General features: G+C 41.0%; 1 protein-coding gene across 1 annotated transcript in view; it reads right to left on the bottom strand.

The window, feature by feature from the left end:
• Positions 1–25,473, bottom strand: part of gbe1b (glucan (1,4-alpha-), branching enzyme 1b) — a 70,709-nt gene extending 45,236 nt beyond the window's left edge. The window contains exons 1-7 of the mRNA XM_067507206.1: positions 25,270–25,473; positions 16,584–16,753; positions 12,591–12,706; positions 10,197–10,322; positions 8,812–8,947; positions 6,478–6,568; positions 4,840–5,049 (exon numbers count right to left, since the gene is read on the bottom strand). Coding sequence (XP_067363307.1) covers positions 4,840–5,049; positions 6,478–6,568; positions 8,812–8,947; positions 10,197–10,322; positions 12,591–12,706; positions 16,584–16,753; positions 25,270–25,367 — 947 coding nt within the window. The 5' untranslated portion in view covers positions 25,368–25,473. The remainder of the gene's footprint in view (positions 1–4,839; positions 5,050–6,477; positions 6,569–8,811; positions 8,948–10,196; positions 10,323–12,590; positions 12,707–16,583; positions 16,754–25,269) is intronic.
• Positions 25,474–25,698: the final 225 nt, after the last annotated feature.

Genomic DNA, 25,698 nt, shown 5'->3' with positions numbered 1-25,698 from the left:
TAGCCAGGACAGAGACATTGACAGGTGTGACACCTGCAATAAATTCATATTTCATGGTTAAACCCTGATTCATTTATTTACTCAATCAAGGAACTATTCAGCATCTAAGTACATAAAATATACATATGCACAGTAGAACAAAATGAGTTGCCAATTTGTATAATGACATTTCAATATGTTCACGTGGAATAAGCGGCTATTCGCCTATGAACGCTGTGTGCACCGTAAAATGCAAACACGTGTACTGTCGTGAAAAGCACCTCTATACTATGAGCCACATCTTTAAGCAGCCCTTTAAGCAGTCTGGGGATGCTGGCTGCCTCACAGGGTAAACTCTCATCTAGCTGTTTGACAGACTGTCCCTGTATTGCTGTGCTTTGTGTCAGATTTCTGCCATTTGTCTGGCATTCTTCAGGCCGCCTGGCAGCTAGCTGCTCTTGCTTGGCATCTTGGGAGGGATATTGCAGTGGTTGTGAGACTGTTTGTATGTACAGTAGCAATCTGTAATTAGTATGACCGTGTACTTTCCGCTTTTTAAGAATCAGTTGTAGCCTGACAGGTCAATTATGCTCCATCAGAGAATTTTTCCAATACTATTTTAGTATTGGTACAGATATATTTGAAGATGTACATTGATAAGTAAATAAAGTTTTTCTGGAATGACCATTCTGACAAAGAATTATGTCTCAAACGAACTAACTATGTTTGAAATAAACAAAAAAAAAAAAAAAATGAGGTGGGCCAGAAGTTGGCAGCTAGCTTTTGACAGCATGCAATAACTGGGTTATTGGGAAAGTTGAGGAGGTGGGAAAAGAGGCACCATTTCATTTATATTCGTTAGCTGATTTGGAGTTGCAGACCAGTTACAAAAATCTGCTTTAAAAAGTATAATGGCTCCTTATTCAGTTAGTGTTAACTCGTCTCTTCTCTGTGATCCACAATCCACAGTCTAAAAAATGGTTATTCAGGAGCTACAGAAGGTTAGTCACTCGAATCACACAATAAACCGCCTGCTGACAAAAAGCTCTGCATACGTTTCCCCCCTCCCCCATTTGTGAGATAGTTTTAAAGAGTTGAGGGGCATGAAGGTGTAGAGCTGCTTTGTTCCTACCCACTGGCTTTATCCAGCATCTACTGGAAACACTACAGGCTTCAAGCTTCATCCAGTCACCATCCACACCTGCAATTAAGCGGAGCTCATTAACTGAAGTGCACCAGAAGGAGAAAAAAAGCTTTTTCCACTGCTTTGTGACTTGTCAGAGCAGGAGAAAAAGCTCATAGGTGCTAAAGACTGAAATTGGACTGAGCTGGTTCTTCAGGTCTGAGCTTATCGATTGATCAGACAGTAGAGATCATGTCCGAGTATGTTAAAACGGGAATGTTCCAAAGGGAGGTAGAAATATATTTTTGTTGTTGTTGTTTCTCTTGTGATGGTTTCTGCTCTGTTTGTTTAAAATAAAAGCCTGTCATTTATCAGCAGGAGGATTCTTTGCTTCTCTACGTGTCTTCCCTGTGTGTACGGCTCTGTTCCTTTAGAATTTCAGAATTTAAAGGATGTTAAACTGGCACAGGGGAAGGCCCACCTGCTGAAAACCTACAGTAAGTAGCGATAAATGGAAAGGATGAAAACACACCTCACACTGTTACAAGTCATGCTTGGAAAATAATACATGTCCATAATTCGTTACATGAGGCTTAAAAAAAAAAAGAAGAAGAAATCATTAAAACAGTACACTCTGATGAATTATTTTAATAAAACATCATATATCAGAGAACCTAATTTGTTTGATTGTGCCTCACAGTGCATCACTAAATGCGTGTAAGTTATTGTACATTCACTTAGGATCAACAGCACCAGAGGGACACGGAAGGAAAAAAAATCCCTATTTATATTGCCTCACCCACACATCATTAACAAATGCAATAAAAGGCTGAATAGAATAACCCTGCCAAAGAGAAGAATTACTGCTCCTTGGTCCTCAAACACAGGAGCGACTGCTCAGCATGACAACGTGAAGAAGACTTAAAGACTTTTCCAAAGCCTGGCCCTGGGCCTTTTTTTCATATCTTAAGAGTTCACACAAAGATTGATGAAAAATGGAGGCAAATGATCCTGAGAAAGGTGCAGGGACTACAAAACAAGCCCACATCAAGCTTCTCAGAACCTTCACTTCTGATCCGCAAAAAGCATCTTCTCTGTTTGCCAACACACTACACGATGAACCAAGGGCTCCATCCACACAGTCACTGTCTCAACGTGACCTTGATGTCTTGGAAAGAAGATGGGAGGAGGAGATATAAGGAGATATAAGGATGCATATGCTAGTTAGATTCTGTTCATCACATCAAGAGCAGCCGAGTGTTGGTGCATCACCTTCTACATGCTGATAAGTGCTGTGAGTTCAGTCTTTGTGGAGGGGTCAAGTGAAATGCATGGTACAGTATGTATCCTTTGATGCTTTAATGGCATTTGGAACATTTGATCTAAAAGCAAAGGAAAAGAACTTATTACCTTGTCCTCCACTGTACTCAAATAATTACTCTAATCAAACAATTTCGCCCAGAGAATTACAAGCTGCTTTGTATAAAGAGTCTCTTGACACAAGCAGACTATAATGAGTGAGCTCAGGTAAGTGTCTGCAGGATGTGTCCTTATATATTTTCAATGCAGCTCAGATCTTCTACTACCATGTTGGTATTCAGCAACTGCAGAAGCACTTCTCGCACTTCTAGTGCCTGGAACCAATGTTTGCTAAGCCAGACATTCTTATACTGAATGCAGACGCATTTGACTCAGAGGCAACTCAAGTTAACAAATTGGATAGCAGGCATCTACCTAAATGGCACTGTCTTCAGCCTGAGTTGAATATTTTATGAGGAAAAGTTGGAGACAAACACATGCCGACTTAAGAAACAAAAAACTAAACGCAAAAGTGCCTTTTGATAAAGATGCAGAAGTGGAAGCAGAACAGGAGAGACAACAACAACAAAAATATATCTTCGCTTCTATAGCCTGTATCAGTCAGCTTCTGTCAACGTAATAAGAACATCATGGTCGGACCGTGATGGCTGATAGCGGCGCTGCTTGATTAAAAACAGGCTGTGTTTCACACGAGGTTTGCGGCTAGCCTCTGAGCTTCATTTCCTTCCAAAGGGAGCAGCAGAAGAGCTTGACAAAAACGACACATCCAAACAACCTGTGAGCGGCAGAAAAGATAAATGAACTGGCTATGACATTGCCGAGCTCCTTTGGGCTTATACAAATGACTCCTCATATGCCTCGCAGTCGTGGCATATGTCTGCACCATGTCTAATGAGTGCTTCTGATATGAGGAGAGTTCAATAACTAATGAAAGAAGAACCTTGTTCTCTTATTATAGCCCCTGTGCCTGACACTAAGTATTGTATAATGTATTGGAAACTGCTTCACACACACACGACACACACTTATTAAAAGCCAGTTCAAAAAAGGCATTTGATAGGCTCAACATTGCCCGTTCATTTTTAATGTGTGCTGGGATCATTTTCTGGGCACAGAGGCAAGAGCAGAGACACTTAATTAACAGGACCTACAACAACACCAATCAATAGTTTTGGTGTAAGCTGAGCACAAGCAGAGTCAGGGGAAAAAAAAAAAAAAAAGCCTGTCAACTTTACACTCTTCATGCTTTTCTTCACATTTTTGTGATTAGCTGAAAATATGAATATAACCAAAGACTGTCAACACCGTAACATCAAATCATCACTCAGAAAGCATTAAAATTCAACACCTGTCTGGCCAAATGTGTAAAAGGTAAAACATCTAGAGCATGTGAGGAAACTTAAATTCACCATTTGCTCTACGCCTCAGGACTATCAGATTAAAAGTGAACCTGAATGCATGGCCATTATGGTGAGAGATGGAATCTGTCATCTTTGCGATCATGTCTTGCTTTTGACCTTCAACATATCATACAGCATCAGAAAATATAAAGAGTGGTATGTCAGTTTCCATTTGACCTCATTTATCAATGAGCTGCTCGTATGATGCTTATACATTTTTAAAAAATCTGAAACCCTTAAACCACTATGCCCATTTATCAACACTGCTTTCAAGGGTGAAAAGTTACAACATATACAGTATCTAATGCAGCAATGGATTGTTTTAAATCTCCTTTATGAGTTTTGGATCATGTGCAACATTGCATATCTTTATGGCCGAACATATAGAGCATAATGGTGAGTCGTTTTAAAACTGCAGTAATCAGCGGCCAGTTTCTTGCTTTTATGTCTAAAAGCTTAGTAAAAAACCAAATGCTTGATTTATTGTGTGTTATTAAAATGTTGAGCACTGATACTGTACATCAGTGATAAAGTGGGTTCTGATTCAGTGCATACAGCCGCTTTATGTATTTAAAATGCTCTTGGATCTCCCAATTTCCATAAAAGACTTCCCAAACACCTGTTAATGTTCCCTAACAATCATTTTCTTCCACCTTGTTGAAAGCGAAAATTTCATTATGCAACTAATTCATCAAATGAAGAAGCAATGCTTTAACCATATGTACCAATGCACATCAAAATACGTTGCGCATCATTGGACAATATATTTTGATGCCAATGAACTTTAAATATATTTATGCTAATATGAAACAGCTTGTGTTTAAGAAGGATGAAGACAGTTCTCATTGAAACTCGAAAAAATGCAGATGATCAAATACAGTAAAAGGCTGACTTTCTCACACTGCCATGAGAATTTTATTTGATTTAGGTTTACTCTGAGTAAGGCAGCTGGATTCATTTACACAAATGGAAGGGAGGTGCAGTCCAGCAGTTCGAAAGATGCCTAACAAGAAGTACCTGGAGTAGTTGAAGAGGCGGCTGTCCCAGAGGCTGTGCACCCCTCTGGGTGGAGAGTGGAAGAAACACGAGTCGGAGCCATCAAACCGGTTCAGGCCGTCCTCGGTGTTCTTTGAGGCGTGGCTGTGAACGACGTCGAGCAGCACCGAGATTCCCATCGAATGAGCCACATCAATCAGCTGCTTCAGCTCGTCTGGGGTACCAAAGCGACTGCAGGTAGACAAGCACAGATACTTGTTGTTGTTTCACTACATCCAGATCCTGCCTTAAACCATCTCCACTTTACGGCCTAAACATAGATTAAATTAAGCACCGGTCTCAATTATACATTTACAGTCCCAATGTCAAAATTACTCTGAATGGAAAAACTGCAGCAACTACATGTCACATAGGCTCATCTTCATCTATATCTAAACATTTGGACCTCACACCTACACAAATAAAGAAAAGTCATAAAAAAAACAATAGTTCATGTAAACATTTCTTCTTTTCAAGGACCAAAAAAGTGTTGTTTGATTTTCAGTTTAATATTAAACCTCTCTGTCTAATTTTTATGATCAGCCATAGCACAGCACCTTAACCTGCCCCCTCCCCCCCCAAAAACACACCGGGTTCGTGACTTGTGCAACAAAAATGTCCTTGGCCCTGAAGTTTATTTTTCCCTAACTTACTATGAAAGTGACAACGAGCCTGTGATTCACAGGCAAGTGCGAGAGCCCGGACTGAATTTTCATTAAAATGTGTGGGATTCAAATAACCACAAGACCAATATATTATTCGCAAACCTAATCTCATTCACCGATCATTTATCTAAAGATCATCCATCACAAGCACGCTGTAAGGACGGCTTCTTAGGATTTTGCCATGAGATAGGTTTTGTATGATATTCTAACTCTTTTACAGTCCTTTAATACCATCTAAAGGGTCATGAAGAGCACACTGCAACTACACTATGTGAATGCATACACACTTCCATACACAAACTCACAAATATCTTTCGAGTGCACTCTTCACATTGTCCAATAACGTCCCTTATGTCCTTCCAGCTATCATCATATCAGCTTCTTTGCAAAACAGGACCCATAGCGGCAGTATTACCCGGCTTCCCGGTATTCAACCTCTCAGGTTTTAAATGACACTGAGAGATCAATCATGGGTGAAATTACACTATATACATTACACTTTGGGTTTATGCTCTACTTTAAGCATAGAGGAAGGGATCTCTGAAAGAAGATAAATACTCAGACTAGTCCACCTTTATCTACGACTCCCTCCCCACTCCCTGGATTAACAGCAAATGTATTTACAGAGAGATTACTGGTGGTGTCAGACCTGCTAACCTTGATTTGAGGTGAACAAGTAAAAAAGGAAGAGTAGGAAGTGACGCAGAAATGCAACCGAAAAAGTGCAACTGATGCATCCGTTGACGGCACAGTAAAACTGAAGAGGACAAGCATCGGTCACCAACGGTCGTTTAACACATATGTGAATTGCCTGATGCACAAGCACCGATGCATTAGATAAGATCATAGAATGTAAAACATTTACTGTAAAATAAATAAGATATAACACAATGAAATTCATTCTTGCTTGAAATTTTCATGCTTTAATCATAACCTCAAACTGATAAATATTTACCTGGAAGCAGCAAAAAAACTTGTAACCTGATATCCAAAGCTTGCATAGTAGGCGTGCTCCATGATAGCCATCAGCTGAATACAGTTGTAACCTGGATACCAGCAGAAAAAAAAAAAAAAACACATTATTCCATTTCTAAAAGGTTTAATTTGATTTCACGTGTTGAAAACTTTCCAGATTACAGAGCAACCTTTGTCTAACCGACATAAATACTTCAGATATTAGCTGTGGGTAAACCACTAAATTATGTATGATCAGAAATATGTGTTTGGGATACACTGTGCGTGTGGCATCCTGACACAATATAGCTTGACATTTCGGTGCCCCTTCATTATACATGTAGGTGTTACGTCCTATTCGATTTATTTATTTGGATAGTCTTGCTTTCCTGCAAAAATTGGAGGGAGTATTTTTCTTGACATCTCCTGATTTCTGTTGAAATAACAACAGCTGCTAAGATTATACATAAAACACAAGTCATAAGTGTAAATAATACTTATAACATGTAAGGCTTATACACACGGTATCTCTCTCTACTGAAATACAGCATTTGGCCTCATTAATTTGCATCTGGAAACATGACTTCATGCTGTTTGACCTATGTCAGTCTCTCCTGTATATATGAGTTGCAGGTCTTTCCTTTTTGACACAGGCTCTGGTTTCCTAAAGACAAACTGTGGCTACAGGGAAACACCAGCTATCAGAGTCAGGAGGTCATGTACAACATTTCAAAACGACCTACAAAAACTGCTTCTATGAATAAGAGAACAACAGGCTTTTAAACTGCCACTGAAGGCTCCAGAGGGAGGCCCTGCGGTTTTTCACTGTTGTGTGGAGAACATTTATTTATTTATATCACAGCTTCTTTTCAGGCTAGATAGGGAAAAAAAACAACTTTGGCTTCTGAAGGAGTGTGACAAAGCACTGGAGTGAGAGGAAGTGATATATATATATATATATATATATCTCACACACTCTCACACACACACACATACATGTGTGTGTGTGTGTGTGTGAGAGAGTGATATATAAATAAATGAGAGAGAGAGAGAGAGAGAGAGACGAAATCACACAATCACACACCACAGTCATGAAAATAAAATGGCAAAGACAGCCGTCACTAGAGACGGTGGAGTTTAGCCTCCTAGAGAATCCTATTGTGCAGATTCCCTCAGCTGCTGCAGGTAGATTCTTTGACAGCATTTACTCTGGCAGCTTCCTTTCCCGCTAAACAGGATGACACAACCAAGGAAACAGCATTTATCAGATTGCTCCTGGTTTGCTGTGACAGTCATATCTGTGCCCTTTTAATAATGTCAGTGCAGCAGGTTGTATTGAAATGCAAACTAACGCCACATCTTGTATATGCAGAATTGCAAAGCAAGACAGAGATCTGTTCCATAATGTTGAAGTCACATCTGAATATACTGTAGCTCTTGCCATGAAAATCAGTCATAACAGAGTTTTGGTCAACAGTGCAACTAGAAATAGAAAACAGACACAAATACAAAGATATTTTTTTTATAAATTAAACATTATAAATCTTCTTTACCAATCAAAGATTGGTACAAGAATGACAGTATTCAAAGAAAAAATAACCATAAAGGAAATCTGAGAATAGCTGCAGACATTTTATTATTGTTTAACTAATGTGGTTTTATTTTCTTTTTATAGATTTCCAAATAATTGTGAAAATGATCTAGTCCCAACTGCAAGCCTGTATATTTGTTTTTGTGAATGACACAAGATGCAGGACGATGGCCTTACTCTGCTATTTCCTGTCTGAGTCAAGATCATGGAAATGGAAACAAGTTGTCAGTTTTGGAGCCATAACTGCTGTGGTGTGTGACTTGTGCTGTAGAGCCCTCTTTACAAAACACTGTCCAACGGTCAGTGATCCCTTCAGGTCATGCCAGTAAACAGAATGTTGACTCGCTGATGTGGTTTTGTGCAGAGAGAGTGTGACAGGCCACCACTGAAAATACTGCTACAGGAGGAACAGTGGCACTCAAAAGCAGCCTGGCATGTGTGCTGGGTTATGGACCAGTGTTGACAGAGATGGAAAAACTATTGTTTTTCCACAAACCACATAGTTGGCTCAGATTTGATGTGAAGGGAGGCATATACATAACCTTAATGCTTCACTTCCTCACTGTTCTTGGCTGGAAAAGCTCCTAAATGTTCTAAAGTTGAGTCAACAAAACCTCTGACTGAATCTTAGACGAGGGGGATCACAGCGGGATGATTTCTGAGCACTATTTACAGACTAGAGTAGCCAGCAAAATAAACGGGAAAGGAATAATCTTATGGAGGTAACGCTGTCTCCTGTCTTACCCAGATCTTTTATACGAGGAAGCACGTTGTCGGTGAAGTTGGTGTATGAAGCAATTTTTCCCTCTGGTGAAGCGATGCCCACGTGGGCTTCATATATTCTTAGTCTTGTGGGTTTCTTTGGCCGGGGGTGGATTTGCTGGAGAGGAAACCAGAAATGAACAGAAATCTATGAAAGACTCCAGCACATTCTGACAAAAAAAAAAAAAAAAAAACCTGCTAAAAATACAGTACATCTGGTGAGTAATTATGAACCATAAGGTTGGAGACAAAGTGTGGGTTTTCTGGGTCTTTACACCAATATCCTACCACAGAGGCTGCGAACCATTCTGTGCATGTTAAATATTAAAAGATCTATTATTCACCCTGTCTGAGTTACACAACGGGAGAGCAATTTGTTTTATACATGGAAGAAATTTCCTGATGGCTACCCACCAGGCCTTGTGAACCCACTATTTGAAGTAGATGATTACCACTTGTAAATAAAGCGAATACACTGCCAGTAAGAGCGCTCCTCTAATTAAAATGCTGCCAAATAACAAGTGATAAAGAAAGCAAGGTGGTCTTTAATAGCCTCTTATTGTTTTGCTTGCGCACACTTGTTCTGAGGACGTCAAGTAGCACTGAAACACATTCAAACACTCTTGAATCAGCACCATCGAGCGCCCACATTAAGAATGACCACAACAGCTTTACATATGAGATGTAAGGCTGATGTTTCGAACGTAACTGTATGGTTCCCACAGCAGGTAATCAGAACCTGGCCAGACGGAGCAGAACAGGAAGTAACACATTTACAAACAGAGGTTCATTCTCTTTTCCTAGCATTCAAAACTTGATGCTGCAAAACTATGCTGATCTTCATTGTTTTTTTGTTTTTTTTGTCCTTTCGGCTTATCCCGTGAGTTCAGGGTCGCCACAGCGGATCATTGTCCGCATGGTTATTTGGCACACTTTTTATGCCGGATGCCCTTCCTGACGTCTCCCCAATTTCTACCGGGCTTGGACCGGCACTGAGCACCTGGGGATGGGAATGGGCTGTTGGGGGTTCAGTGTCTTGCCCAGGGACACTCTGACATATAGCCGGGACTGGGGATCGAACCATTGACCCTGTGGTCCGTGGACAACTGCCTTACCAACTAAGCTACAGCCACCCCTGCTGATCTTCACAGTTTACATATTAAAAAAAAAACTCCTCTTGCAATATTGGCGGCTCAGCAAATGCTTGAAATAATAAAAAAAATAAATGAATCTGTAAATCATGGTGTTGTGCTGCCAACGTTAGGTTTTTGTAACAACATTTAGCTGTTTAAATAAAACAGAAACATTGAGTTCATTTAGTCATTTCTAAACATCTTTTTAAAAGGATGCATAAAATAATACGTTACAACGTAAGGCTGAGGGGGATCCCAGTGAACCCAGTCATAGATGACAGATTTCTCCTCCCTGGTCACGTATTTTGCCCACGGTGAGATCCGGTACAGCCGCTCCCCCTCCTTGGTGTGAACTACCACCTGGGAAATGAAGACAAATGACTATTATGTTTAGGCAAGGGCACTTAAACAATGACATAGAAAATGGGCATTTAAAAAGATACTACACGGCATAAGCTGAGAGGCAAGGAAAACACACGGTCTAACGAGCATATGGACCACAAGGCACACATGGTGGCAGTGGCAATGGGATGAACACAAACAGGAAGGAGGAACAAACAATCAAAGTATCCTAACTACAGGACAATGGAGAAAGTGCTGCCACAGTGAAAACATACTTGCAAAAGAGGGAAAACATTAGCCGGAAACAACAGTCCTGTAGTTTACCAGCCTTGGCCACAAGTCAAAAATCTTCAAGGTGCTCTGTCCCTGGATGTATGCAGTTTTAATGTCAGCGTTTATTTACATCGCCCGGCCATGAAATGCTTACATCATAAAACTGCTGTAGCTCCCCATCTATTACAAATAAAGGATGTTTCAGACTGTTCGACCAAATTGTTGAAATTGCGGATTGTTAAACCACAAATTCTTCAACGTGTCAAAGTAAAAACCTCCCCTCTTCCTGACAACAGCTCCTTCCTCTCTAATGCAAAGGTCCCAGCTCTAGAGACTTAGTTGTAGAGGACAAAAAAAGCACTGACCAGCATATTTGTTGGGGTGAATCTGGATTCATTGGAAACCTTTACATTTACTTTATGTTGGGTTATGTTTTGTGAAGGGTGCAGCCACTAACTGGGCCATCTCGAGAGGCGATTTGAGCCAGGGAGCAATTTAGAAAAATAGGAAATCTAAAATCACTACCCATTGCCTCTCATCTATTATGTGTGCAATTCAGAATTAGACGGGGGTCAAATAAGTATAGTGTGGAAATCTAACTGACAAGTTACTTTGCCTCCATCAGTCAAATAAGAAAGGAGAAAGCCAGCGTGAGAGCTGGAAAAACCCACCAAAGAAAAAAAAAAAAATCGATCCTGTAGTGTTACCCACAGTATGTGTTCACCCTGTTTTGTCCCCTGCAGAAACAGGCATTAGAACCCAACTAATTCTGGCTACTGTTGTGAAGTAATGACTGTTCCAGTGCCACCTGCCTGCAAGCCGTTGGCCAGACCCCCCTCTGGGGTTTTTTCATTATGGCCAGGCCACCTAGGGCCTGGCTGCCTGGCTCCCCTTATGACATGCTTCACAGTTTATAGGATTAGGAAAAGATAGTTGGATAAATAGACTGGCACTGAACCTGAGAGAGCAGTGGACCTTTAGACAAATTGGCCAGCGTTAGGCACATTAAAGAAAAATCTGATTGCTAGGCAGGCTGAGAGGCTGCACGAACAGGAAAAACAACTATGGCCCAGGCAAAATGTGAGAAGTTAGGTGTGGATGAAACGGCGGCTGTTTGATCACTTTGACAACACTTTGGTTCGTTGCTTTAAAGTCTTGCATGCAGATCGCTTATAGAGCTCATTGTTAACTCTGTACCCAAAAAAAAAAAGGACGCCGCTTGTTTGTGGAGACAAATTGGACCCTGAACAAAGGGGATGGAAGGGCAAGCTGCTCTACATGAGAGTGATTGCAGCTAGGCTTGTGCTTCCACGAGGGAGTGCTGTGGAACTAATTCTAAAGTTGAGCTCACAGCAAGACAGCCATTCATAGGCAGCGGGTGTGCACACGGAAAGGCCAGGTGCCAGCGTTTCCATCTGCTTCTTATCGTCCTTAGACTGACCTCCGCTGACAATAGGAGCTGGGCAGCCTGTCCAGGGCGCAGGAGTGTGCCAACGATGACCTGGTCCCAAGGAGAGTAGTGTCGCAAAGCCATCCATTCCTCGCCTGGCATCTCATTTCAGGATTATTTCTCATCCATGCTGTTTGCTTGGGAGACAATGCATAATGGGAGGTGCGTCTTTTGCATTTAACCCTGATGAATTATTTACTAGAGCTAAAACCCAATCATCTACACCCACTGCGGGCTGTGTTTTGCACCGAACAAGCACGGCTCAGCGTCCTGAGGGATACCTGCCACAGACAGCAGCTGAAATAAAAAGCCATCAGCTGGACTCCTCCGGTGCATCCCGCCACCACTGTGCAGACTGTGTACATACAGCAATCTTCCTCACGCACACTGTTAGTATGATATGTTGTTGACGGCGTCACGCCAGGTTTTCACTCGGTTCATAAGACACCACACATGACAGGGAATCTCCCTCGCATATTACAGTGACAAGTCCCCGTGCCGCTGTGGCAAGATGGTACCTAGCGAGGGCGTGAAAATAAGCATTAAGGTGTTCTGTTCCCTACCTTGAGTTTGGTGTTATGATCCACAGCTGGAGACTTGTCATGCCTGGGCGGCAAAATCAGTTCCCACTTGCCAAATTCCTTCTTGGTGTAGGGGTGGGAAAATTTGTCCCAGCCATCTACGATGATTAAAACAAAGAAGATCAGCACAAATAAATGAAGTTGTTTACAACAAAGACCTCAACGTCAGCCCTGATTAAAAGTATCCTGATCAAGCAATTACATCCGATCACAGATGCCTTCACCTCAGCTGTACTGTACTCTTTTAAATTATATTTGACCACAGATTTTTCTAGCTTATATTTATTTGGGATTTTAACACCAGGAGTCACCAAAGTCAGGAATGTTGAACTCCAACCACAAGGGCTTTCATTTTTAACTGCGAATTGAACAATCAGAAGTTACATAAAAATTTTCCACATTTTTTCACATCACAACCACGAACCTAAATGTATTTAGACGAACACAAAGTAGTGCGTAATTATGACATGAAAGCAAAATTATTTACAAATAAATATCTGAAAAGTGTGGCGTGCATTTGTATTCACACCCCTTTACTCTGATACCACTAACGAAAATCCAGTGGAACCAATCGTCTTAAGAAGTCACCTCATTGTGTGTAATGTAATCTCAGTAGAAATACAGCTGTTCTGTGAAGCCTTCAGAGGTTTGTTAGAGAACATCAGTGAACAAACATCATCATGAAGTCCAAGAAACACACCAGACAGGCCACGGATAAAGTTGTGGAGAAGTTTAAAGCAGGGTTAGGGTTTAAAAAAATATCCAAAGCTTTGAACATCTCATGGAGCACTGTACAATCTAGAATCCAAAAATGGAAAGAGTGTGGCACAACTGCAAAACTACCAAGACATGGCCGTCCACCTAAACTGACAGGCCTGGCAAGGGGAGCATTAATCAGGGAAGCAGCCAAAAGGCCCACGGTAGCTCTGGAGATGCTGCAGAGATCCACAACTCAACCATTGGTCTTGCACTCCACAAATCTGGCCTTTATGGATGAGTGGCAGAGAAGAAAGCCATTTTTTAAAAAAGCCATAAGAAGTCCACACAAGCCATGAGGGGGGCAAAGCAAACATGTGGAAGAAGGTGCTGTGGTCAGATGAGACCAGTGGAACTTTCTGGCCTAATGGCAAAATGCTATGTGTGGCAGAAACCTAACATTGCACATCACCCTAAACACACCCTCCCTACCGTAAAGCATGTTGTTGGCAGCATCATGTTGTGGGGATGATTTTCTTCAGCAGGGACAGGGAAGCTAGACAGAGTCGTTGGGAAGATGGCTGCAGCCAAATACAGGGCAATCTTAGAAGAAAACCTGCTAGAGTCTGCAAAAGACTTGGGACTGGGGAGTTTTAGATCACAGCATATTCAAGTCTAGACCTAAATCCAATCGAGAATCTGTGGCAAGACTTGAAGACTGCTGTTCACATATGCTCTTCATCCAATCTGACTGAGCTTGAGCTATTTTGCAAAGAAGAATGGGCAAAAGCAGATAGAGACTTACCCCAATAATTGCAGCGAAAGGTGGTTATACAAAATATTGACTCAGGGGGCTGAATAGAAATGCATGCCACACTTTTCACATATTTATTTGTAAACTGTCTTGAAAACCCTTCATCATTTATCCTTTCACTTCACAATTATGTACCACTTTGTGTTGGTCCATCACATAAAACCCCATTAAAGTACTTTCACGTTTGTAGTTGGAATGTGACAAAATGTGAAAAAGTTCAAGGAGTGAATACTTTTGCAGGGCTCTGTACATTCTTCCTTACTATAGCAGTGTGTTGCCACTTTGCCCATTGCTCACCAAAGTGGCTTTTTTCCTCTATTTCAGTATCCCCCTATGGTCACAGAGCATTTTTATGTTTCTCACTCTTCACACAATTTGCCCCTCTCTCTCTCTCTCTCTCTCTCTCTCTCTTCTAAAACCCCTTACATAATTCATTCTTGTTGGTTTTGTGTCTGCGCTGCTCTCCTGTGCCCCGTGACTTTTGCAACAGTGAGTAAAGCAGGAGGCTCAGTTATCTAAAAGAAAAACGGATAAAATACCACTTCACCGCTCGCTGAATTATATCTGTGAGGGAAAAACAGAGAGGCGTCACATTCATAAACAGCCGATAACATGCTACCAATTGTCAGTGACTGACAGGAGTGTATTAGGACACAAAGCATTTATTATAAAGCAACCAGCAGTCGATTTGGGATGTTGTTTTTATTCAGTAATCCATATCTGCTTGCTATTCATGAGCAAGCAGCAACAGCAAGATAGAAAGTGAAGCACAGGAGATGTTCCAGAAGTGACCGGGCAAAACACCAGCACGTTTTCAAAGACAGGCCAAGACATATTTTTTCACAATTTATTTAGCTCCCTTTGCTTAAACTCCTTTTGAAAAAACAGTGCATTCTGCATCCAACCTGCACCATATTCATGACCAGGGCTGCTGGGCTATTTCCACATTTACTATGAAATTGAAATCAAATAATATGACTGAGCCGTGTCAAAATATAATCTCTCGCAGAATTGAATGTTGGAATTGAGCTGCTGCCCAATGTCCTGGGAAGATAATTAAAAAAGGAAAAAGGAACAGGAGAAATGTAGAAAGAGGGGATGGCGGCAACAGACCTAACTAGCACAAAAATGTGTAGGGACAATAACAAATTGACAAATCTCCAGTTTTTGCAGACTGTATCAATCTGAGGATATTACTTTTAGCATTTGCTTTCCTTTATCATTACCTGCAGGGTGTCAGTTCAAAATGGCTGTGCCACAGAATTGAGCATTTGTGCTGTGGTGGGGCTTTGAGTTATGTGCACAGGTCTGAATCCTCAACCATCTTTCTTCTTGATCCTTTTTTTCCCCCTATTATTACATTATTTTACCATCTTTGTTTGCCCAATGAAAGTCATACATTACTACTGGCATGTGTAATAGATCTCCATGCATTAATACATTTGATAAAAGGGAAGAACAAAACACACACACACACACACACACACACACACACAAAAGAAAATGACACTGAGAGCTTATATTTCTTTGTCTATCTATGTGAATGATGAAGGCAAGTGTCGTTTAATCTTGTTAATGATAATAAAAATAAACAATATTGCCGCATTGTTACAGCCCACATTAAGTGAAACTAACACTCAGACTATTAACCTGAAATTACTTTCAAAGTTGGGACAAGTGGGAATAGATATTTCAGTGCTAACACAGAGGTTGCACTTTCTCAACAACTTTGCAGGCAATGATGAAATAACCAGCTACTAAAATATTAACAAACACTCCCACATTCAAAAGAACCCCCTATAGTATGCAAGTTTATCCTGTGTAATCAATATTTTCCACATTTCCTACTCCCAGGTTGGTTGATCAAAAGGGCTGATATCCTTGTACCACACTCTGCTGTGCTCGTTCTTAATTTTTGGCCCTTTTGTGCTCAAGACTCCCGAAATATCCAATGTCTTATTTAATGCACCACGGATATGCAACCTTTCTGTTAGCACTGAAATCTCCTCCTCGTTCACTGTATGAATGTGTACCGCGTGCATCTTTATATTATACTGTCATTTTGTTGTAAGTCATCCAGTTCATTATTGCGAGTTGATTTGTATTGTAGACCTGTAATGAAGCTTACTTTAATCGCCTGCATGCTTCTTAAAAAACACACTTAGGATGCCCGCTGGGCCAGAAACAAATGAGGATTTTTAAAAAATGAAAAAAAAAAAAGTCATTATTGTGTGAAAATAAATAGAGCGCAAAAACAATAACTATGAGGTTAAAGCTCATTTTAAACACATAGTTAAAATGAGCTTAGCACAAAGCAAATTTCTACTTTCATTTCAAATAGTTTCCATCCTTTCTGTCACACATCACTGAAGTGCAGGTAATGATCATCAATACATGTGAGTATGCTTTGAGGAAACAACCTGGACATCACCATGGTGAGACGTGGTTCTCCTCAGGCTACTTACTGAAGTCGCCCGTGAGGAAGAGAGCCTCTGCAGCTGGGGCCCACTCTTTAAAGAACAAGCTGTTGTCAGGCCGTCGCTGCACGCCGAAGGTCCAGTAACTGCGCGTGAACAGGTCAAAGCCTCCCTCTGACTCCTCCAGCTGGCGAAGCAGCTTCTGTAGCAGTTCATACCTTCAAATCACAGGAAACACACACAGGCACCAAAATGTATAAATTCAGTGAAAAAAATCCACAAAGCACTCTGTTTCTGAAACGTGAACTCCCACTGCATCAAGCTGTCTCTTCTGCCTCTACTTCAGTCTGTGACTTCCTCCATTTCCCAGAATGCTTTTTGACAACTCCCCTGACAGGATCAACTGCATTCAGGTCTATGGGCGACTCAAATAACAAAACCAACTTAATAACATAAACCCTGAGGTTGGTTTTGTTTTATTGGTGGTGTAATAGTTTACATATAAAAACATGGTCCACCTCATAATCATATCCAAACGGATCAACATCTCTCTTGGGAGTAATATGTGAGTAGGAGGTTAAGGTTTACCAGCAATGTCAGCATTATTGCAAAAAGCAGCCCCTCTAATGTGGTGATCACTTATCTCTAATTAACAGCTAATAACAACAGAGTTCGTGATGAAAGCAGTTTACAGAATTATTGGTTACAGTAATTATAGGTTACAGTCATTACAGCGCAAACAACAACTTCTTTTTTTCAATTAAAAAAAAAAAAAGACATTGGACAGTTCCATCGAGGCAGCTGTAAAAACTGGGATGATCAATCAAAATTCTTTCCTTGAATAACGATGAATGAAAGCAGGCGCGAAGCGGCGAATCTTAAAGTCCCCATGCTAACGTTATCTGTTTGAGGTCCTACCTGCCTCATTCCCTCAAGAATGTGTGACTACAGGCATATCCTGGGAGATAAACCTCTGTCTGTTACCTTCAACTGGGAAGGATAGACTAACTACTTTGCAATTTATCTCACTTAAGTTCCTGCAGCCAGCTGGTGTCCATATCAGATTCCCCCTGGTACAGAAAGCCTCTTTCAGCCAGCTGAGTTAAGTGCACTCTCTCCCCTATAGCCCTGAAGCCAAGCTCAGACTGGCCTGTGAATGCCCTGGGGCTAGTGATGATGGGCTGAAGTAACAGTGCGATTTCTCAGCAGCTGCTCCCTGTGTTGAGCCTAGTGGATCCAGACGCTCCTTGCCAAATGTAAACCTTTAAAGTCCAACCAACGCTGCCACATGCCACCGTTCCCACTTTGTCACCATTTCAAGAATATGCTGAAAGGAAGGACAAAAGGGAAGATTCACATAAGGGCAGAGCTCCACTGCCACCGCATTAATAGGCATGAAAGTCATGCCTATGATTATAACAAATGAGTTCCAGAGGGTTGGACCAGGGGGAATAGAAAGCCAAAATCCTGAATGGATGAAGTATTCACTGCGCATCTCTTGTGTCTCTTACCGCCTGAGATTACAGCACAGAGACAAATCAGACCGCACATCATAATGAACTGTCCCCATTTGTTTCAGAAAGTCATTAACAGACTTGAAGCTATAAGTAAAATCAAAACTTTGATTTGTTTTTCTGTTATGAATAATCAGATGGGAAGCGTCTATGATCAGCCGTGCTGTCCTCTGTGTCCTTACTGCATCTACAAAGCACAGACATGACATCCCTAATCTTTGTCCTCGTTATAAATTCTACAGTTTACTACAATATCTAACAAAGTCTCTGCTCTTTGCCAAACGTTACTCATTTCAGGGCCTCATAGTTTGAGCATTTTGTAATATACGGTAACATTGTAATAGTTCTGCCTATTAAAAACAAGAATGGCTGATTCTTCATTTGTAACTGTTGTCTTCCCATCTTGAGCTAAAACCCAACACATTGCTTTGTAGGTTATGAGCTACTTTTCAAGCTTTTTAGGCAATTTTGTGCATTTCAAATTATTGAAATGCAAGACTTTTAGAATATCCAACTTTAAACTCAAAATTTATGCAGCTCCAGTGGAAAAATGCAGCAGGGAAATATTTCATCTCAGCTTAATCTGCCACTAACTTGTGTATTTTGCGCGGTGACCATGAAAACTTACACTTCGCAACTTAAGAAAACAGATGCTAAAGGGAGAAAACACAAGCAAATCAACAACTTCACTAATTTGACAGCACAGGTGCAGCTTTTAGGGGGAAAAAAAAAATAATGTGGCGAATACACAAAACAAAGCCAAATACAGAAATGTGCTGTAAATCCAAAAATGTTGCAAACAGCACAAACAACAGCAGAAATGTTTCCAGGGAGAAAATACAACAAAACATTTCTTTTTAGCGCCTCCTTAGAAACAGTGCAGTTTGTCTGCAATCGACACAACTGTTGTGGGCAATGTTTCCAAGGTGATGGACGAAGACCAAAGGAGCAAATGTTTAGGATTTAGGATTATAGAATTTCTTTAAAACGTCGAGCCAGGATGTTCGAATCTTGGAATCAGATGTGGCAATTGTTGTTCCTGACAAGATATTGCAGTTGACCGCTCTAAAATCAATAAGTTCTTTCTAATTCCAGGTTAAACACATGCAAGGCCACTCGGGGGTCGTGGAAACCTATGTAAACAAAGGTGATATGGCAAACAACTGTTTGTTTTTGCATATGGAGAGACATTAACGTTCATTTGGATGCATGTTTCTGTCCACCTGATGAATCTACTGAAGGTCCAGTGTTCACTTTCCTAGAAGGAGAGTGAACACACTGGCTGTGACAAATCCCAAAAGTGTATCTGGCTCTTTAGCAGTTCACTACCACACTGTCTTCTTCAGTTAGTTGCTAACTTTGTGTGTCTGGTGTTTAGTGCTGGACAGAAAGCTTCAGGAAGCTTTTTGCTGATAACAGCTGCCTGCTGTGCCTGCAACTTGTACAGCCAGAGAAGCAGTGAGACTGAACCAAACAGGAAAGATGTGGGCTGTGAAACCAAAACAGTGAGCTAAAAGATGCTGAGGTGCATTTATCCCATGGCACTTTTGATTTTTCGAATATTAAAATGTTTATTATTGCAGCGTTAAAAAAAACCCTACATAAAAAAAAAAAAAAAAAAAAAGGTCTATAAGCCTCGTTCCCGACTGAATTTCACGCACCACCTCTTGATGGACCTTCTCAATGGAACGCTAGAACAAAAGCACTATTTCACTCGCACTTAGAAAAACGCTGCAGCTCGTTGTCACAAGTACACAACAAGAACAACTAATCAGAAATTACAAAGGATTTTTGTCCCCTATTCGCTGATCATAGAGCAGCAGGAGATTATAGATGTGAGTCACAGACTACAATCCTGAATCTCTTATGTCTTGCTATGGGAAACGGTTTTTATCTACAGTGATACTGAAGAAAACATTATGGCACAACTGAGATATTATCCTTACAGATATTATTGCACAGAGCAACCCTGTCCTGTACGTGACTGACATCAGCCTCCTGACAAATATCCGAACCAGTTCAATGCCAAATAATTTGCTGGTCCTTTTTAAATGGTCAAGTCAACTAAATGGTACTAATACAAGTTTTTATTATTGCATAGGCTGCAAGGAAGATTTAATAGCTTCATGTTGGGTCATGTTGGTAAATTTGTCTGGTATTGAAAAAATGTGAAAGTGGAGGCTTTCCGCTTGTGGCAACTTCACAAGCTGAGATTAGGACCAATAAACCACAAGTGGGACATTTTTGGAAACTAGGGTTTGGTAGGTGTTTCAGAAGGTGAGTCAATAAGCGGAGAAAGCAGGGTCTCAGAAGGTGCCCATAAAGTGGAAAAGCTGGGGGAAGTGAGGTTCAGACACCAAGGAAGTAACTTGACTTTAGCTGTGAAGCATAATGATGAGCAACAGAAGATCAATTTGCAGAAGCAGAAGGAAAGAGATTTCTGCTCCTCGGGGTCACGGATGAGGTCGAAAGCCAACGCTTCAGGACACAGAGAGCAAAGAAGTGGAGCAGCATGACACGCAGGCTGGATCATCAGGAGACTAAAGCTGCAAGTAGAATTGATAAACAAGCGCTTTTAAACTTTTCAGAAATCTGCTCACTCCTGTCGGGCACCTAATAATCCCTGCATTGTTTCATTTCTATAGCTGACACTTTGTGGCTACCATTAACTGAACGTAAAGGGACAATACAGGTCTGTTTGGAGACACGGGTCACATGCAGTACACTCCACTGACAGTTTATTGCATCTTCCAAAATGACCACAGAGTGGAGAGAACTACTCAACACAAAAAAACAAAATTGAACATTACCACCTTCTTGAAGTGCTGATTAATTCCAAGACACTAGTTTTTTAACTAGCTTTACATACACGAATCTACTGCCATCTGAGTGGAAAAGCATTAAGAGAAAAGAAATACAGAAAATATATGAGAAGCACAAAAGTTGGTGTGACACTACTAATTACTATCAAAAGTTACAGTCAAACAGCAAGATGTTACTTTTCTGTTCATACTGTATCATAGAGCAGGCAAAATTTCATCTCAGACGTTTCCACCGCTGTGCAAATGTGTCAACAAACTTCCTCGGTTCAACCAGAGTTCACTTCATCTGCTCTGTCCAGTTTGAGACAATTTGGCTCAAACTGGCCAGAATAGGAAGCAAAAAAGACATTATTTTCTTCCTTTTCCCAGGAGTTGATGTACGGACTGTCCTTGTTTTAGGATAGTAGCACAACTTTTCCAGACAATAATTTGGCTGTGACGTGGAAATGACTTGGTGGAGAAGTCAATCAGTCTATGAATAATACTTGTTTTCAAGCACCTTTTCACAAACCTGCCCAAATTTTAACAAAGGTTAAGTTAATGAGAATGTTTGTATTTGACAGGCAGGATGAGAGGAAGAGGGAAAAAGCAGGGTTCATCTATATTGGGGACTTTGTAAACTCTGCACTGAACCTTTTAAACACAGACAGTGTGAAGTGCTACTAGATGATCACAATAGGGAAAAAAACGACACGCTCAATTTTGACATCTGGCTGCGACAAAAATTACTAACACAGTTTAAAATGTTCAAATTTCAAATCCTTTTCTCAAACTTTCGCTGCAGAGTGCCAGGACTCACTGTTCATACACTCGCTGTTAGACAATCAGCATCTAAATTTAGACTGAGCGTTCAGGTCTGTTGTGTTGTGTATGACTGATGGTGACAGCTGAAGCACAGAGGTGTCAGGACAGTCTGCAACAGCCTGGAGAAACACACACAAACACACACACACACACACACACACACAAAACTTCTCTCCTCTTGATCTCAGCTTGCCTAAAGGTTTTCCATACAGCCCAGCAGCAAGGTGACTTTCAAACAGTGTTATTAATGTCCTTCTTTAACTAAGTGCTTTAATGAGGCTAAAGACAGACCTGAACATTTGAAGAGAGGTTGACTGATGAAAGCTGAAACTCCCTGCTAACTTCACGCCTTCGCTGACCCTCAAGCAAGGTGACGAGAAAGTAAACCAAAGTTACCTTTCAAAAGGTGTACAAAACATTTTAATACAGCAGGTACTTATAGAAAAGGTGATCCAGTCATTCTAACAAGTTCTATTAGCCAAGGATCTTTTAACTTTTGTTTCCTTTCATCTTTAATTACTGTTTTTTTTTTTTTTTTTAGCTGGTTAATTTACAGTCAGAGCACATGCACTGGGAGTCATCACTTCAAAGTTAATAATCAGTTTTGCTTTAAATATGTTGCATCACCCTCACAAGCATGAGATTTCTTGCTTTACATTCACTTTGAAATAAGTTGTGATGACACACTCAAATCTTTGCAAAAACTCCTCGCCGTAATAAGCAGCAGTCCCGATTCTCCCTACTTTCATTTGGTTCAATTTAGGAGATACCTGGTGGCACAAACTGCAAAATCCTAGCAGCACTTCCTGCAGACTTGCGCAACAGGAAGGGTAAATAATGAAGCATGCAACAGAGCCCTGCTCACTGAGGCTGTAACTTGCGTGCACTATCAACGGTTGTTTTCGCAATCAATCTAAAACTGGCATCCTGATTGAATACTGTAAAATAAGAACCGCCTGCAAGCACAGAATTACTTATTAGAGTGGTAGACTTGCAAAATCAGCTGGAACAATTTTAACTGTCTGCACATACTGGCTGGATCTGGTGTAAACCAAAGTTTAACGAACCTGAGGACTGGCCAGCCTTGAGCCATGACACGGTGGTGAAAGGTAAAGAATTAGTCCGTGTGGTCATAGGCCACTTTCTGATAAGCCAGCTGAATTCTTGGCACTGTGCAGCTCATTGAGGGGACTCAGTGGGACAACGCAGCCTGAAAAGCTCCTGATTTCTCAGCCTGTGTTCATGATATGGTGTTTGGACTCTGGGCCTTAGAACACCAGGGGCTTACCAGGAATTAACCTTCACACAGCAGTGATCCTATATGTAAAATAATTTATGTGCAACTTTCATCACACCCAACGTGTCTAGGGCTCAGTGAAGCCTAGCAATCCCAAGCTGTGTCTGAGATGTAACTGACACGCTCATCTCTCTGCAGGCTAGAGCCCTGCTCACATGCTTCAAATACAAAGCAGGTGGTCCCTTACCTGAGACATTAGAGACGAGATCTGACACAGTAATGAAATAGATAAAACTATATGGCCCTAAGCAGAGATTTAGAGCCTAATTTCAGGAACGACTCAACAGTGAACAGATACGGTAGCAATGTGAGCTGTAGATCATTGTCACTGTCCGTCTGTACATTAAAAAAAAAATAAATAAATAAAAAACAACACTCTTTTTTTGGAAAAAGAAATCCAACATGTAATTCAGATTTGGCTTGAGGTGGAGAATCAAGCTCGAGAATTACACGGGAATTTTGTGAGGCAGAAGCCATCCATCATAAAGCAAGCCTATAGGATCCATTCAGAGACGAATCAATGATTGTGGAATCACAGAATTATTAAGCTGAACGTCTCCTATGTTTTAATCACCACTGTATTTACTGGAAGTCTGGTCTGTTTATTAGCTTAAAACTAAAAGTCACAACATCTAAAAGTCACAAGAATTAAAAAACAAATTAAAATAATGTGAAGCTTAAAAACTGTAAATTGGGAGACTGCACACAGTCTGTTGATTCACTGTGTCTGTCTGCCTTTTTGAGATTAGTGTAAACATAAGGTCAAAGCATTCACCAGTGAAGGACACATGCAGGTTGGTTCTTTACTGTACATACTGCACCAATGATCACATTTGGATTAATAAAAAACAATAATTAATATTTTTTTCAGTAAGCAAATATTCACTCTATAATTATTCTAAAATAACGTGGCATCCTTTGGGTGATAAAGTGAGAATAAACAGGCCTGAGGGGTAGTGAATTGATTAATTAGCAAAACTGATGTTTATGGAAATCAAATGGATAAAAACTTGATTCTATTAAAAGGTTTAGTATGTCCTAGGTGTCATTAATGACAATATGTTAAAAGAACGGCTAGATTTCATCCCTGTTCCCATCGCACCTTTAAAATTGCGTTACTCGCATTCTACGCAGTCCATTTAAAATCCTAAACTCACAAACATTCTGATGTAAAAATAGGATTCTGCTTCATTCTGAACTTGTCACTGATGATAATCTACTGTACATCTGTGAAACAGCTGGTGAGGCATTTTCTAGTGAGCCAAACAGGCAGTTTTATCATCTATCAGAACTTTTCTCTTGAGACTGCTTTAGATTTATGGCTCGATTAAGAATATGCATCATACAAATATATCCTACTCTGGTCGTAAAATTGCACAGTTTACTTATATGTGGAGTTTGATACAATCAACCACCATTTGTGGATAAACACACATTTATGCTGGAGATAATCCCGGATAAAAAAAATTGGCCTAGCCTGGTGCTGCACATTCAGCGGTGGCAAACACATACAAAGTCAGCAACTTAAGTCGTCCACCCTAATAATTTATTTGTATGGAGGCCAGTTTGAAGCTGAAGAGGAAATTGATCCGGTCTGAATACTGCACAGAGTCCATTAATGACAGAGGCCTTATTTGGATTACTGGGCCTTTCACATTGCAAAAGCCAAACCAAGCAGATGCTGCGCAGTGTCTGCTCAAAAACGGAAGCGTCCAACTCTGGATGTTAAGCTCGTTTTAAAACACAGCATTTAAAGGAAATGTAATAACAGCAACAACTTAAAAAAAAAGCTAAAGAGAAGCAAAACATGCAGAGAGCAAAGCCAGTTGTGATGTTGGACCGTGGTGATGGACCCCAGATTCAGACGGTCTCTCGCCTCACGACGTGACGTGGACGTCACCTGACCGAGGAACTGTCAAAACACAGGAAGCTGAGAGACGACTAGTCTCCTTCAGCAGCTTGCCACATCAAATAAAAACACTTTCTGGTAACGGCTCGTTATTTTTGCGTGAGCTGAACATCTTCCAAAGGCTTGTTACTGAGCAGAAAGGTAAAAGCTGGCGGAGAATAGCAAACGGCGAGCAGCGCATGTGAAGGAAACGCGCTGTGCGACCTCTACTCGCTCGAAATGTCAAAGCGGAAAACAAACTGCGACTCTCCGATGGGCAGCAAACATCGCTTTTTATCTGTTGTGGGTTTTTCTGTCGGGGCGCGAATGCCGACCTAAGCCTGGCTTCTGCTTTTGGCGACAAGCTGTGCATAAAAGCGCCCTTTAAGCTGCGTGTTAGTAGTTTTACCTCCTCTTGAAGTCCTTCTCGTATGGTTTGAGATAGGGATCCATTTGGAGAAGGCGGCTTATGCCAGGAATTGTAACATTATCCTCACTGTCTGCCATGGTTTCTCCAGACGAAACCTATCGAGCACCGACTGCTGCTGCCCCGATGCACAGGAGGACGGGAATGTGCTTTGTGCGGGCTTTTTGATTTCCGGGGACAAAAGCGCATCGGGCTGCATCCTGCCAAGCCCGTCCCCTCCCGGCGTCCCGTGTCCGCAGCGGGTCATCGAGAGGAGAATCGATCCGGGAGGTTGTGAGGTGCAGTGTAGCTTTAACGTGACAGCAAAGCAACATCTGGCCATCTGAGGAGAAGGGTTTTTATGTAGATGTTGTGTGTATATTGTTAGTCTGCTCGACTTTTATGTTTGTGATGAAATTTCACTTCCTGATT

The sequence above is a fragment of the Channa argus genome, chromosome 6 (assembly GCF_033026475.1).
Source record: "Channa argus isolate prfri chromosome 6, Channa argus male v1.0, whole genome shotgun sequence".
NCBI classification, from domain to species: domain Eukaryota; kingdom Metazoa; phylum Chordata; class Actinopteri; order Anabantiformes; family Channidae; genus Channa; species Channa argus.
The sequence above is the reverse complement of the archived record's forward strand: the minus strand, read 5'-3'. Positions and strand labels throughout refer to the sequence as shown.